At 38.7% G+C, this 13,595-nt stretch overlaps 1 protein-coding gene across 6 annotated transcripts in view; it reads left to right on the top strand.

Annotated features, from left to right (window-relative positions):
* RB195_008758 (uncharacterized protein) overlaps window positions 1-13,595 on the top strand; it is a gene marked incomplete at both ends in the record, with an annotated part of 52,559 nt that overhangs the window by 30,195 nt on the left and 8,769 nt on the right. For 3 of the 6 annotated variants that reach the window (XM_064195415.1, XM_064195413.1, XM_064195412.1), the window contains 16 exons: window positions 678-760; window positions 2,093-2,219; window positions 2,273-2,395; window positions 2,482-2,607; window positions 2,704-2,798; window positions 2,893-2,969; window positions 3,776-3,895; window positions 5,188-5,281; window positions 8,967-9,081; window positions 9,928-10,050; window positions 10,124-10,226; window positions 10,291-10,378; window positions 11,472-11,572; window positions 11,735-11,802; window positions 11,884-11,971; window positions 12,691-12,825. In XM_064195415.1, coding sequence (XP_064046556.1) covers window positions 678-760; window positions 2,093-2,219; window positions 2,273-2,395; window positions 2,482-2,607; window positions 2,704-2,798; window positions 2,893-2,969; window positions 3,776-3,895; window positions 5,188-5,281; window positions 8,967-9,081; window positions 9,928-10,050; window positions 10,124-10,226; window positions 10,291-10,378; window positions 11,472-11,572; window positions 11,735-11,802; window positions 11,884-11,971; window positions 12,691-12,825 — 1,666 coding nt within the window. Of the gene's footprint in view, window positions 1-677; window positions 761-2,092; window positions 2,220-2,272; window positions 2,396-2,481; window positions 2,608-2,703; window positions 2,799-2,892; window positions 2,970-3,775; window positions 3,896-5,187; window positions 5,344-8,109; window positions 8,236-8,294; window positions 8,359-8,966; window positions 9,082-9,927; window positions 10,051-10,123; window positions 10,227-10,290; window positions 10,379-11,471; window positions 11,573-11,734; window positions 11,803-11,883; window positions 11,972-12,690; window positions 12,826-13,595 lie in introns of all 6 variants that reach the window. The other 3 variants (XM_064195416.1, XM_064195410.1, XM_064195414.1) reach the window with 2 other exon arrangements.

The following is a 13,595-nucleotide window of genomic DNA, read 5'->3' as shown; positions in this document are numbered from 1 at the left end:
TAGTAGATAGTCCATCAATTTTTTTTTGATAAATCATCCACCAAGTTTTCCTATAGATCTCCTACCCTTTTTCTCTGTTTCTCTTGATTTTCTTACTACTAGACACTAAAAGAACAATGCTCAGATAACTTTAGGCCATATCTGTACATTTTCGGTGGGATGTATTTTCGATCGAAAAACAATCCATCGTTGAAATGGCGCCGAGGATTCACCTATTGCAATCTTTTGTTCAAAGTATATAAAGTGTTAGGCAAATTTTGTCGGTTAAGCAGTTCTCGTTGTCCAGAAATGTCGTAGAGTGGGTAGTTTTATGAGTCTCATTTGTATTCATAATCCCAAAATTAGGTTAATATCGCCAATGTTTGTTTCAGTTATCCTTGAATTTGCTTCCTCCATACTTATTTGGTTCTTGCACCGTTAGTGCGAGAATATCTACAATCACAAATCATTTCCAAAAGCACGGTTTGGTTCAGCAATCCAGAACAGCCGTTCTAATCGTGAATGAGATACAAAAAAGAAATGAAATACATAAAATAGATCACGCATGACTGTGCAAGTTACCTGTAGCTAACTCCCTCCAAAAATCGCTTTAATCCATGGTTAATAGGCCAAAACGGTCACAATCATCAATGTGTTGACAAATCCAGTAGATACCAATGAAATGTTTAATTGTTTAGAAATTCTTCACATTCTACCATCACCGAGACGGGTTAATAATGTTCGCGCCAGGAACAATGTACTAAAATACCTCGAAAAAACAGTAAGCCTTATGTGCTCTTGATTGCTTAGTTTACTTAGCTCTAAGCTTAGCTTAGAGTGACGGATAAAAGTTTAGCAATTTCTTCCTCTTCCAATGATTTTGTTCCAATTTTTCATTTCCCTATCGTTGAATTGAAGTGTTCGAAAATGATGTGAGAAATGTATTTCCTCCGGAAAAAGGTGAAAACTGCAGGAAAAGAATTGGAATTCCAGATTATTTGAAACTTTCGGAAAAAATGTGTAAACGGTCAGAACTCTTGAGTAGTTCATCTTTTCAGTTCTAAGTTTTTCAGTTTTCTTCTCTTCTCAAAAACTCAGTCCATCGGGGTATCGGACCTTTGAGTTTCTGCCTATGTTTGACCCCAGGGGAGGAGGAGGGTTGTTTTCCAGGGGTCCTTGTCCCATCACCACACTTCATCCTATTAAGGAGATTCCCTGGAATCGGTTTTCTTAGTGTCTCGAGCACAAACATTGTCTACAGTACGCATTTCGACAAAAAAAAAATTGGAACAGAAATTGAATCTGGGCAAACTGTTATGTAAGAGGTGCCCTAAAAACAGAATAAGCGGTGAAACCAGTGGAAAAGGCTCTTATTACGACTATGTAATCAGATTTTGACACATTGGAAGTTCCTGGAAATAGCAAAATCTTTGAAGATTTTGGTTAGAATCTTTTTGAACATCCACTCCAGTTAGACATCAGATTACTTTCTACTCCTTTAAAAATTTTGTGAACAATTTTTTCACTAGTTTTCCTCATCCGGCCACTTCTTTTAATCCTTCCAATGATTTTCTTCTTCCTTAAATCTTGACAACGTTAATCAACAGTACTTGGATTTACATTATAACAAGCACCCACTTATTCATTCTTTATGCCTGAGAAAACGACTTTGGTAATTAGCTTTTGCGCTGTTAGAGGAACTTTTTGTTTTGTACAACTCTCTTTAAGTAGTCGTCTATTTCTTAGAACAGATAATTGTGTGCTTAGTGCGCAGTTATCTGGTTTGAAGTGTAAACATCTTTCGAATAAATCACTATTCTCTGCACTAAAGCAAAAAAATAAAAACATTCATTTTAATATTTAAAAAAAACGAAGAAATAAGGGATTTTTCATGAGTTTTGTCTCTTCGATCACTGCATCACGATTATAACATCTCTATTTTACTGGATCTGTCGTGAAAAAATCCATATTCATTTCACTATCTAACATTTACGCTTCACCTATCTATTGTGACATTGTCGTATGCTATAAAAGACTTGGCGTCAACGTCTCAACGGTCAAAAAGGGCAAGAATTGTGGGAAGTGCCACATATAGATCAGAGTATTTCTTTAGGTCTTGGTTGTAACATATAATTACCCCATGAACGGAACTATTGGCTTAATACAACGGCTTTACCAGCCATACTTCGGTGTGACGATATTCTGTGGATCATGGTTTTCGAGAGAATACTATCAAAAAGGTGATTCGTACAAGACACATTCAACGAATCGTCGTCTATTCAAATCGTTCCAGCTTTCCCAAAAGTACTGCATCCCTTCAACTACATCCATTTGTCAAAACATGAAATGAACGCGGGGTATTTTGCTTACTACTGTTTGTCAAAAGTCAAGGATTTGCTGCTTCAAAATGTCTTAGGTTATTGATTTTTCAGAAATAATTCATAATTCAGCATTACCTTTTGTGGCTAGCTTTTAATGTTGCTTTTTTGTTTTCTATTTTAGGATATTTTGTGATGGCTGACGACACTACCTTTAATTTTTGGCATAGTGTAGATTTGAACAGTACTATGCACTCGATTGGAATTCGTCCTAAAAACGCGTCTGGACCATGGTGGCCGTCTGAAAGCGGTAAATATATAATATCGTTTCGTTCCCGTCCATTTCCCAACACTAACCTCTTGGATGATTCACGATGAAGCTATGGAATATTGAAAAAGAATTTAGGAATGGTCGCTGTGAAAAGAGCGAAGTCCCTGTTTGAAGAGAAATATAAAAACGATGCAGCGGTACAGGCGGTGTGGAAGCAATACGGTGACGGGGTCAGTATTCTTAAAAAAATTGTCCTGTGTACAGGAAACATTGTCATCGAATTTTTTTTCTTAAAAAATGCTTCACAAATTAACTATAATTAAGTTGGCGTCAAACATGAAGACTGGTATGACCGCATCCGAGCATCTAACAACGAAAGATGGTTGGTCAATGAGTGATTTGTGAGTTATCACATATCTTGAGAGCACTAGCCGATTTAAAGGCACCACCCCAAATCTGCGTGCGCAAGGCTGGCGCGCTCCAATCGAACTCCTTGTAGAAAATAATGGGGCCAGAACGCCCGAAGCTGTATCTTCCGGGCCGTTTTTTACGGCAATTAGGAAGAAATGGACGTTATCAAACCCCTCTCGGCGATCTACTATCCCGCGTAAGAACACTCCACCTTAAATCAGTACCACCTCAGATTCGTGGGGTGGTGCCTTTTAAGCTGAGAAGACGAGGGTATGTCGCGTCGCGAACAACTTCCGGACAGAACGGACATAAGGACCTCAGACTACACGTTATCCGACGTTTACGCTTTGATTACGTTCGAGTTTATTGTAGAAGTAACTTCTGGCTAGTGCTAAGGCTAGAGTTCGAGTTTATGCGCACTCCAGTTGAACGCAACGACTTTCGAAAACAAAAAGAAGCGTGATATCGCTTGGACCTATGCGTCGAGTAAGAATTTTCGGCGATTCGAAACAGTAAATATTCCCCGAGTCTGATTTCTAATTTATCATAAGAATATCAGTCATTTGGTTTTTTTTTTCACAAATATGATACCCGCAAGTCATTGTATATGTACAACACACGTTCCAAAACCTCAACGATTACGAATTGCAGCAAAATGTGTAGGCGCATCCCAAGTGAATTGATACGCTAGTGACTTTGTCCTTTGTCCTTTGTTTTTACTACAATCAAGTTCTCTCAACGGTGTTGGCATTTGGAGACAATGGATGGACGGAACGATCTTATTTTCCATCTTTAGGTACTACATACCATCTTCTTTATTGGATTATCATGCCGGATTGATGGAGATCTTCTTTGAAGCGAATATATTTCATGAAATCGCCATTTCAAAGTACCTTTATACTGTTCCACATCAAGTGTAAGTTCCACAATTACGCATGATAAAGCGGATTTGAAAGTTGGGGAAAAAAGATGCGCAAGAGCATGAACTATTCCTTCAAAATAGATTTATCTGTTAGGAGAAGACCTTTCGACGGAGATTACAGTACAAGCGAACGGATCGCCTTCAACGCATTGGGAGCAGCAGGATTTTTTTTTTCGCGCATTCGTTCCGGGAGTAGAAATCTTTTCTACAGCTACAGTAGCTAAACATCGTGGTCATAAATTTTTAAGTTTGGGTTTTCTAAAACATTTTTGTATGTGACTTTAACGAGTTATCTTCAAAAAAGGTAAATGAGCTTGGGAAAACACATCACAAATGTTAGAAATTGTAACTTTCACCTATAACGTGGCCACTGTCACAATGTTCATAACGACAAAAAAAGTTGAAGTTAAAGCTCAAATGTAGTCAGTGCGCTCACAACCTTTGCTGGAAGGTAGATGTAATGCGTCATCTTTTTATCTTTCAAATCATGGAAGGTAAAAAGATGACGCACGTCTGCTGGAAGTGGTGCTTTTTTCGAGAAATACTAAGTTCTGCATCTCGCATATTGCTTGGATTTTTTTTTTCGATTTTAACAGACTTGCCAAAATAGTCGATGTCGAACGCGTCCAGCTTGGTGAATGCGACGCGTGTGTCGTAACGCACTCTTTGCTTCTCGAGGCGAAACAACACAAAAAATCACCTTTTCATAACCACCTCTCCTTGATCATAGAATAATGCCCATTCATCAGTTAAAAGCATCACCCCACGAATCTGACATGGTATGGATTTCCGAGGGCCAAAAACTATTCGGGGACGTAGATTGCAAAAATGGGTGGGATCTGGTATATCTCTTCGTAAAATGAAATGAATTGGCCATCGAAGCGTCCGAATTAAATTCCGACGAATCGCAGGAGGGGGCGAGGCGCAAGGGTGGCGCGTTGCAATAGAGGTCATCCTAAAGAACCGCATTCCGAAGACGTCTATTCACAGTAATGCTGGGAGAGATGAGCGAGATCGCACCCGTTTTTGCAATCTACGCTCCCGTATACTCTTCAGAACTCCACACCACCTCAGATTCGTGGGGTGATGCCTTTAAAGCATATTTCAAGAGAGTCAATTCACTGTGAGCGTCCCTGGCAAGGTTCGAATCTTCGCAATAAACTGATGAGATTTCTGCGCTAATCTTGTTTTTTTTTCATGAGAATTTGAATGGAAGATCAAAAGTCAATCGTTGATAGCTACCCCGTTGCCGTTGACGCCTAACCATTATCTATTGAATGCTTTAGAATTTCCAATTCAACGAATTCGACAAACTCATCAACTATACTATTCGAAAATTTGAAGGAAGACCGTAGTATATGGGATAAAAAATATAACGAGGTTATTATCGCACTACATCCTATAAAGTTACGCATGTTAGCAAATAGAAAAATTCGTAAAAGGTGAGCAATTGTATTCTTTTCTGAAAAGCTTTAAAAACTAGTAGTTCGTTTTTCCGTTTTTGGGAAAATGAACTAGTTTTTAAAGTTTTCGCTTCGGTTTTCGCTACGCATACATAAATGAGTACCGTTTCCCACTTATCGCAACGTAACGTAGCTGTTTGATCGATTTTAAAGCGCTGACTTTTTTCTGGAGTGAAATCGTGATGGCGTTTGCGAATGAGGAAATTTCATCGATGTATTTTATCATGGTTTCAGTGGTAAGGATGATTGGAAAGGTTGACAGCTGTGTTTGGATCCAAACTAAATGACCGATTCAACGAATGGAACATTCGACTGCAAATCATTCGAATGGCCAAGTGTTTGCGCGTGTCGTTTTAAAGATTTTCGAGAAGTTGAGCACTTGAGCGAGTCCATCAATGAAATTTATCTCATTACCTAGACGTTTTAAAAAAATTTCACCTTGCAGTGATTTAAATTAAATTTAGATTTAAGTGACATAAGAATTTCACGAACGTAAAGTTCGTTGAAACTTGAATTCAAGCAACTGCATTACGTTGCGAACGCGCAAATATATCTTTGCTTTTTTAGAAGTCTGCGCGTAACGCCTTGCAGGTCATGAGATAAATTTACGACTAAATTTGAATTACAATTCACATCTTTCCGGTTTTGCGACTCTGTGGTGTCGACATTCTGGACTTATTTGCTGGACATGGGAAAAAAAGACAGAAGAGCAAGGAGAATAATTAAAGAATAATAAGAAGCATAAAAAAAGAGAAAGTAAAAACCTAAGTCATTATCAAACTAGCTAATTCCTACCGTAATGATTATGCACTAAATTTTAAAGCATTTGTTAATTTAAGAAGTCCTATGGCACTGTTGTTGATTTTTTTTTGTTTTTTGAAACACGTTTTATAAAGTTCTTTTTTTTTTGGAGAAGTTTGCAGCATTATCATAGCAGGGTGTGAATTTTAATCAAAAGTTTAACAACTAATTTAAATTTGATAATTCATCGACTGATATGAAATGTCACCAAAAGAAATTCACAGGGGAGTTGAATCCCAAATTTGCCTCCGCACCTTTATGCATTCAAATTTACATTCATTTTACAAAATTCATTGTCTCGTGAGAAAAAAAAAGAAACCTTCAGCTGAAACTTTTCAAAGGTGAAAGCAGTATTTGACCTGTAGTACAGCACTGTTTGAGCTGGTGAATGCAAAATTACACCACATTCTATGGAGTGACCTCATTTTTTAAGGTTGTATTAAGAAAATAATGAGGTACTAACTTTAGAATCATCACAGTTTGTTTTTGCTACTCATACAAGGTGTTTACGATAGCAATTCAAATTTTGCATAGCGCACCCGGTGGTGTCCGAGGTACAAACGAGGGCATACGAGGTTTATTCTTCAAAGAAGTGAGATCACACTCTAAGACTTTGAAAAAAAATTTTTAAATTGAAATAAAGAATTCTTACTGTTAATCCACCTAAAGGGTGCTTTAAGTGACAAGAGGACTCACTGGAGGTTATTATAGAATCCCCAGAGGTTAGGGAGTCCTCTTGTCTTCCAAAGAGCAACGTTAACCATCTTTCGTGGTCCTTGTACGTCGAATCACCGCCAGCGTGATCGGAAAAATTGGAAGACGTGTGCAATCAATATAAAAATCAACACATTGTTACAAAATCAACGAATGAATGAGTACGAATGGTAATAGAAACAGAGATAGAAGAAAAGATGTAGATAGATATACAAGAAGCAGGCACGAGGAATAGGTGTTTTTTGTTCTTCAATGAATGGAAACGGCAAGGATTCGTCTGGACGAGTATTAATGAAACCCTCATGAGTCAATGGGGAAATTCTTAGCAGTAGTTGTACTGTATTAGTACAATAATGGTGTTACGATGCGGAAAAATGTTGCAAAATTTGAGACTGGCACTTCTTGTGAATCCGATAAGACAAAATGTGATTGGAAAAATTCTTCCCTTCGGAGATTTTGGTTCACAGGTTCCAAAAACAGCTGAATTTTCTTTTTTCAACTACAGTACTTGTAACGGCCATGTTCGAAACGTAGTCTACTTGATTTTATCGTCGCTGGCGAGTACTTTTTCATTTGTCATGATCCATCTTTCGCTCGTCATTATGAGCGATAATTTTCGCAAGGTCCTATTTTTCAATGTTGTGACCTCACCTATTTTGAAACTTGAAACAACCTTCTCCCTCTGTTACATCGCTTAATACTAATGCCCATATCATATTTGCTTTTTTGTTTTCTTTTATATTTATTGGTTTTTTTGGCATTTTCTCAGATTACCTTAGAATACACTGTCGTCATCTTTTCCCAATGTTGACACGAATATTAATGTTCTTTTGCAAAACATGCTTCTTACAAAGATATGTACAGTCGCCAACGTATGGGTTCAACCAAGCTGACGCAACGTGTCCGCGACACGGTCAGACAACAGTCCCCTGTTTCTCTGGCGCATCTACCAATCGATAGGGTTGCTTCGCTGGGTTGATAGGCTCCTCGAGGAATCAGAGTCGCGTGTGGGTGTCGCAGCAGTACGGCTGAACGTGTTCTGCGGCGACTATATTCGCATAAAGCCTCTTTCGACAACTGTAGCGCCTTCGCACTGTCACATATGTGTATGTATGTGTGTGTGTCTGTGTGTATGCATATCCATGTGTCTGTGTGTTACGCTTCATGTAGATCATGCCACGCGAAAAAAAAAACTGTAGTCAAATTTTTCCACTGTATCTTTTATCGTAGAATGACATCGAAGTCGTTGAAAACTTTCATCGTAGCCGTATTACTAATTATTGGTTACCAATTTATTCTGAATAGTATAAATGCTCCCGTACAATCCGAATATTTCCAGAAATTTGCTGCGGAAAGGTAATAGTGTCGTGTTTTTCTAGATTTTTGATTTTGAATTTTTCAAGCGAAGTTTTTAGGACTATAAAGCAAAGAAAATGGATTGTCGTGACCTCTATACGCAGTCCTTCAAAATGTTTTGAGGTACTTAACAGTTTATCAGGGATCAAGACAAAAAACAATGAGCCGTTAATTAATTCTCATGCATCTTCAAGCATAAGGAAATAGTTCGTATATAAATCGACTCGGAAAAGTCGACAGAAAGCTTTTTCCCGTTGATTTTATGATGATTCAATTGAAATTTAGAAAAAAAATAACGATTTTTTGATAGTAATTGCTAATTGTTATATTATTATTTTATTATTATTTCTTATTTGCATAAATCACCCACTTGTAAACATGTACATGTACATACTCCTAATGTTTGGTTTTTGATGAATAATTACTAATTACAAAAAAAATATCAGGAGAAAAAACATCAATCAACACCAAAAACAATCTTACCTGATTATTCTTGCCTGTATTAAAGAATATGGTTTTGTTGTTAATTACTTGTGGTGAAATTAGTGTGGCCAGCTGATTCCAGTTATTTGTTATTTCACTGAGCTTCATTTCACTTATTTCATTGAGTAAGAATTGAAATATGTTTTCTCTCGTGAAGGAAGCACTAGGTAATTATCAATTAGTCCTATGTATGTGTGAGGAGAGCTTCATTACATCATTTCTAATGTTTTTCTCTCGAATATTTGCAGCATTTATCAAATATTTCTGGTTGGTCTGTAGCTATTGTTGGAGGTAGTAAAACTTGCAAGAACTGCTCCACGAGAAAGGTTCACTTCTTGAGCATAGAGGATCAGAGTAAGCTTGGTAAGCCTCTGTCAAGTATTGATGACCACTACCATTCAGTTCAAATAGTCTCATTGATTTTCTTCCGTTCGCTCGCGGACGCAGACATGGCGCGTCGTAAGGTGCCTTGCCGAGAAATTTAAAGGCATCACCCCGCGAATCTGAGGTGGTGCAGATTTCAGGTGGAGTATTCCTATACAGGATGGGAGACTACGAAGAGGGAGGTGATTCCGTCCACTTCTTGCTAATTGCCGTAAAAAACGACCCGGAAGATACGGCTTCATTCGTTTTGGCGCACTATTTTCTACGAGTTCGATTGGAGCGCGCCAGTCTTGTGCAGCGCCGCATCTTCCGGGCCGTTTTTTACGGCAATTAGCAAGAAATGGACGGAATCACCTCCCTCTCCGTAATCTCCCATCCCGTATACGAATACTCCACCTGAAATCTGCACCACCTCAGATTCGTAGGGTGATGCCTTTAATCGACAAGACAATTTGCGGCACCATTTTTTAAATATTTAATTAGGATTAGGCGTAATTGTGCTCATACTCGTAATCTACGCCACTTATCCTATCTTTTCTCGGAGAAACCCAATGTCGTATTCCCTGGTGTGCTGCATTTAATCTACTTATAGTTATGAAAATCGGCATTAAAGCAAAATTGCACAGCCATTCCTGACATTTTCGCTATACGCCTTCTAAAGTGGGGCAAAATCGTTCTCTTATCCTCTTAGCGAGAAAAATAGGGTCAACCACTGGCAAGTACGGTTTATCACGTCTAACTGGTTAAATGCCGAACGTTTTTTAATTCTTTAAAAAATTTTCTAAGACTGGATAGTTGGATATTTCTAGACAACTAAAATTGAAGGTTACCGCATACATGAGATTCTTCCTCGGGATTCATACGCACGAAAGAATATTGGATATCTATACGCCATTAAAAACGGTGCTGAGTGGATATATGATGCAGGCGATGACATCACGATTTCTGGTGTAGTTACATTATTGCTTCTAATATAATTTGAAATAATGTGTTATAATATTTGATTCTTCTATGATTTTAGAAAGCGATCTCGAAAAATTTGCCTATTCCGAAGAAACAAGTGGCCTACGTTATGGATGTCGTTCACCTGGAAAAGACTCGGAAGAAATTTCTACTGCGCAAAGGTTTAATTGTCCTTTATTTTCTCCTACGTACTTTGTTACTGAAGTCGTTCTTTTCTATGCTCAGCTCCATCGCCGAGCAACTTTTCAATCCATATGCATTTTACGGCCGACCGAACATATGGCCTCGTGGATTCCCAGTTGAATACAAACAGGTACCCTTCAAAGTTGAAGTGCTTAAATATGGATTGAATCCATCAAATACTTCTCTGTCGAGATATGACCCATCCAATAATCCTCATCAGAACTCCTTTTCTGGTTATATCTTTTCTTTGTTTATAAAGGACAAAGGATAAAGTTTCTGGCGTTAATCAATCCGCTTGGGATGCGCCCCCACGTTCACTTCAATTCAGAATCGTTTGAGGTTTACGAACGTGTATCTGGCCTATACAATGACTTGCGGTGGCTAGCCGATGTGTCCAGTCAGTGCTTTTATCCTCTCTGATACCAATTTATCGGCTCCGGAGAGATGAAGGGCTCAGTGAGCACTAGGGCGGATTCGAACCTCCGATCGATCGCGCAGGAAGCGGAACCTCTAACCGCTACACCACACCCGCCCGTTTTTCTTTGTTGTATATAGAAATGTCTTAATAGATGGTTACCACCAGCAAGGCTGAACCTTCTCTCTCTTACTTCTATCTCCTTTTTGTATTTGTGCTACGGGGGCGGGTGTAGCGCAGTCGGCAAGAGCTTCCGCTATCTACCTTATCGATCGGAGGTTCGAATCCGCCATCAACAGGCCTTTCATCCCTCTGAGGTCGAAAATTAGTACTATACCTGTCTGGGAGGATAAAAACACTTACTTGACGAATCGCGGTCAGCCTCCAGAAGTCATTGGATAGGCCGGTTACACGTTTGTAAACTTCTAACAATTCTGAATTGAAGTGAATAAGGTGGCGCATTCCAAGCGGATTAACACCATATACTTTATCCTATTATCCTTATTTCTTCTACAATATGAATAAGAATATCTTGCTCAGAGGGGACGGCACGCATACAAACAGACCGTGACTGTGAGTAAAGAAAGACAAGGAACACTTCAAAAATTCGATGAACAAAATTGAAAGTAAATTCAATCGCTATCAAATAAATGCTAAAATAGTATTGAAAAACAGAGAGTCGGGGTTGGATTGAAAAACTCTGTTCCACTTTGTTGGAGTTTGTTTAGAGAACATAGACTGAAATAATAAGGAATATTTTTTATTAACAACCATTTCCGTCACCTAAATCACTAATAAGCATTTTTAGGATCACATCGATATGCGTGAACATTGTTGCTTATGCCACAAAATGCGTACGCCTGCTATCCAACAAGGTCTCATTCACGATGATATCGACCCTATAACAAGGTTTACATAGGATCATAATGTCTCTATACAGTACAGTTAGAGGGCGGAAAAAAAACTACGGATTTTTTGAAAATTGCGAAATGAAAAATTTCTATTTATATCATTCTGTACTAAGTATATACTTGTAATATTTTGCTACTCTTGGAAATACTTTCATAGCAGGATCGACGGAAGAGTATTAAGGGACGACGATTTCAATCAAATTGCTCCACCTGTAATTCTTGATTCTGGTCAGTTACACCTTCTTACTGTTATCCCATTTATTACTTTACGACAATGAAGTCCAGCTGCAAAATTAGAAAATATGCTAGGGATTTATGGTCCATTGAACTCTCGAAACACATTATTTCATCGTCGTGCTTTCTTCACGCTTTTTCTACCCGTCTCAGTGAAGCCGCGGTGAGTGTGTATAGTAATTTCTGTTTTCAAATAGCAACTTTCAAGTAACATAACTAGTTTCAAAATAACAACTTAATTAATCAATTAATTACAATTACACAATTCAATTGTAATTACAATTACAATTAGCACATTTTGGCCAACGAGAAACGGGATTATTTATTCCGGTAGCGTAGAATTCCGGTACTGTGGATTAGAGGAAGCCATTGAAAGCGTTTTTGCTGTCGCCCTGGTTGGTGAAGCACTTCTGGCGCGATTTCCCTTCATTTCTGTACATATGTAAAGAGTTGCTTCCCCAGGCAAACTGACCACTCTGTGGTTCTCAATCCACCGGCTACCTGTATTTGTAGGAGTTACTTTGGATTTCCATAGTTATACTTAAAAAAACAATGCTCTGAAAACTATTTACACAGCATTGAAAATTCCTCCGAACGTGGAATTTAAGGTAGGACCAAGTTGTTTAGTACGAAAATGTATGCTCTTTCATCGCAACATGCGAAACTTCACAGAAGGGCTCTTACACAGTTCCATATTAAATCCTAGGAAGAGAAAAAACAGCTTGTTATCTTCTTCATGCTACTGAGCCTGTGCATGTTCAAGTGGTTCTGATTTTTTAAAACATTTCTAGGGGTTGAGTTTCACACCAAGTCATATTTTGTTTAGTTTATCCTATTTTGTCATGAGCACATTTTTTTTCTCACATTCGTAGAAATTTCTAGAGTCATGGAAACAATCAGATCGTATTTCGCCCAAAAACTTCTACATATAATCGGTGAAAATATCGCCCTTCATCCTGCGAACGCGGTTCAAATGACAACCTCAAACGATCAGTCAGTTCCTAAAACATTGAAAAGGTAAGATTAAATATATATGGATCCTGGTGGTTTTTTTTCCCAAGAAATGGTACAATCATTTCTTCTCTGGAAAAGCAAGAAACTATAACTATTAGGTTGAGGAATAAGTTCTTTCCTTTTTTTCTTTATTGAAAAATCCTGATATTTTACAACAATCATAACAAGCAATTAATCAACTATGTATTCTCCGTCATTGTTTACGACCTGCTCCCACCTCTCGATCAACTTGTTAATACCGTTTTGCCAAAAACCGCCGGGCCTGGACTCGAAGAAGTTGTTGAGCCAATTTTCGAGGTCCTCGTTGTTGTCGAAGGTAACACCTCGCATTTGGTTCGACAGCGAGCGGAAAAGGTGATAATCTGTTGGCGCAAGGTCCGGAGAGTACGGTGGGTGCTGAAGGACTTCCCAATCGAGCTCATGGAGGGCGGCTTTGACGATGTTTGCTGTGTGAGGCCGTGCGTTGTCGTGGTGTGGTACCCAAGCTCCGAGTTTTTCGGCAAATCCCATCGAGTGAAGATGGTTCAAAATTGTCTTTTGGTCACAGTACATCTTCTCGGCCAATTCCCGACTTGATCGACGGCCGTCTTCCTTCAAAAGCGCTTTGAGACTATCCTCGTCGAAGTCAGAAGGTCGACCAGAGCGGAGAGAGTCGTCCAGGTCGAAATTGCCATTTTTGAATTTGGCAAACCAATTTCGAGCAGTCCTCGCAGTTATAGCATCCTCTCCATACACGGCGCAAATATCCCGAGCAGCTTCGGTGGCTTTTTGAC

The sequence above is a fragment of the Necator americanus genome, chromosome III (assembly GCF_031761385.1).
Source record: "Necator americanus strain Aroian chromosome III, whole genome shotgun sequence".
Lineage (NCBI taxonomy): Eukaryota > Metazoa > Nematoda > Chromadorea > Rhabditida > Ancylostomatidae > Necator > Necator americanus.
The sequence above is the reverse complement of the archived record's forward strand: the minus strand, read 5'-3'. Positions and strand labels throughout refer to the sequence as shown.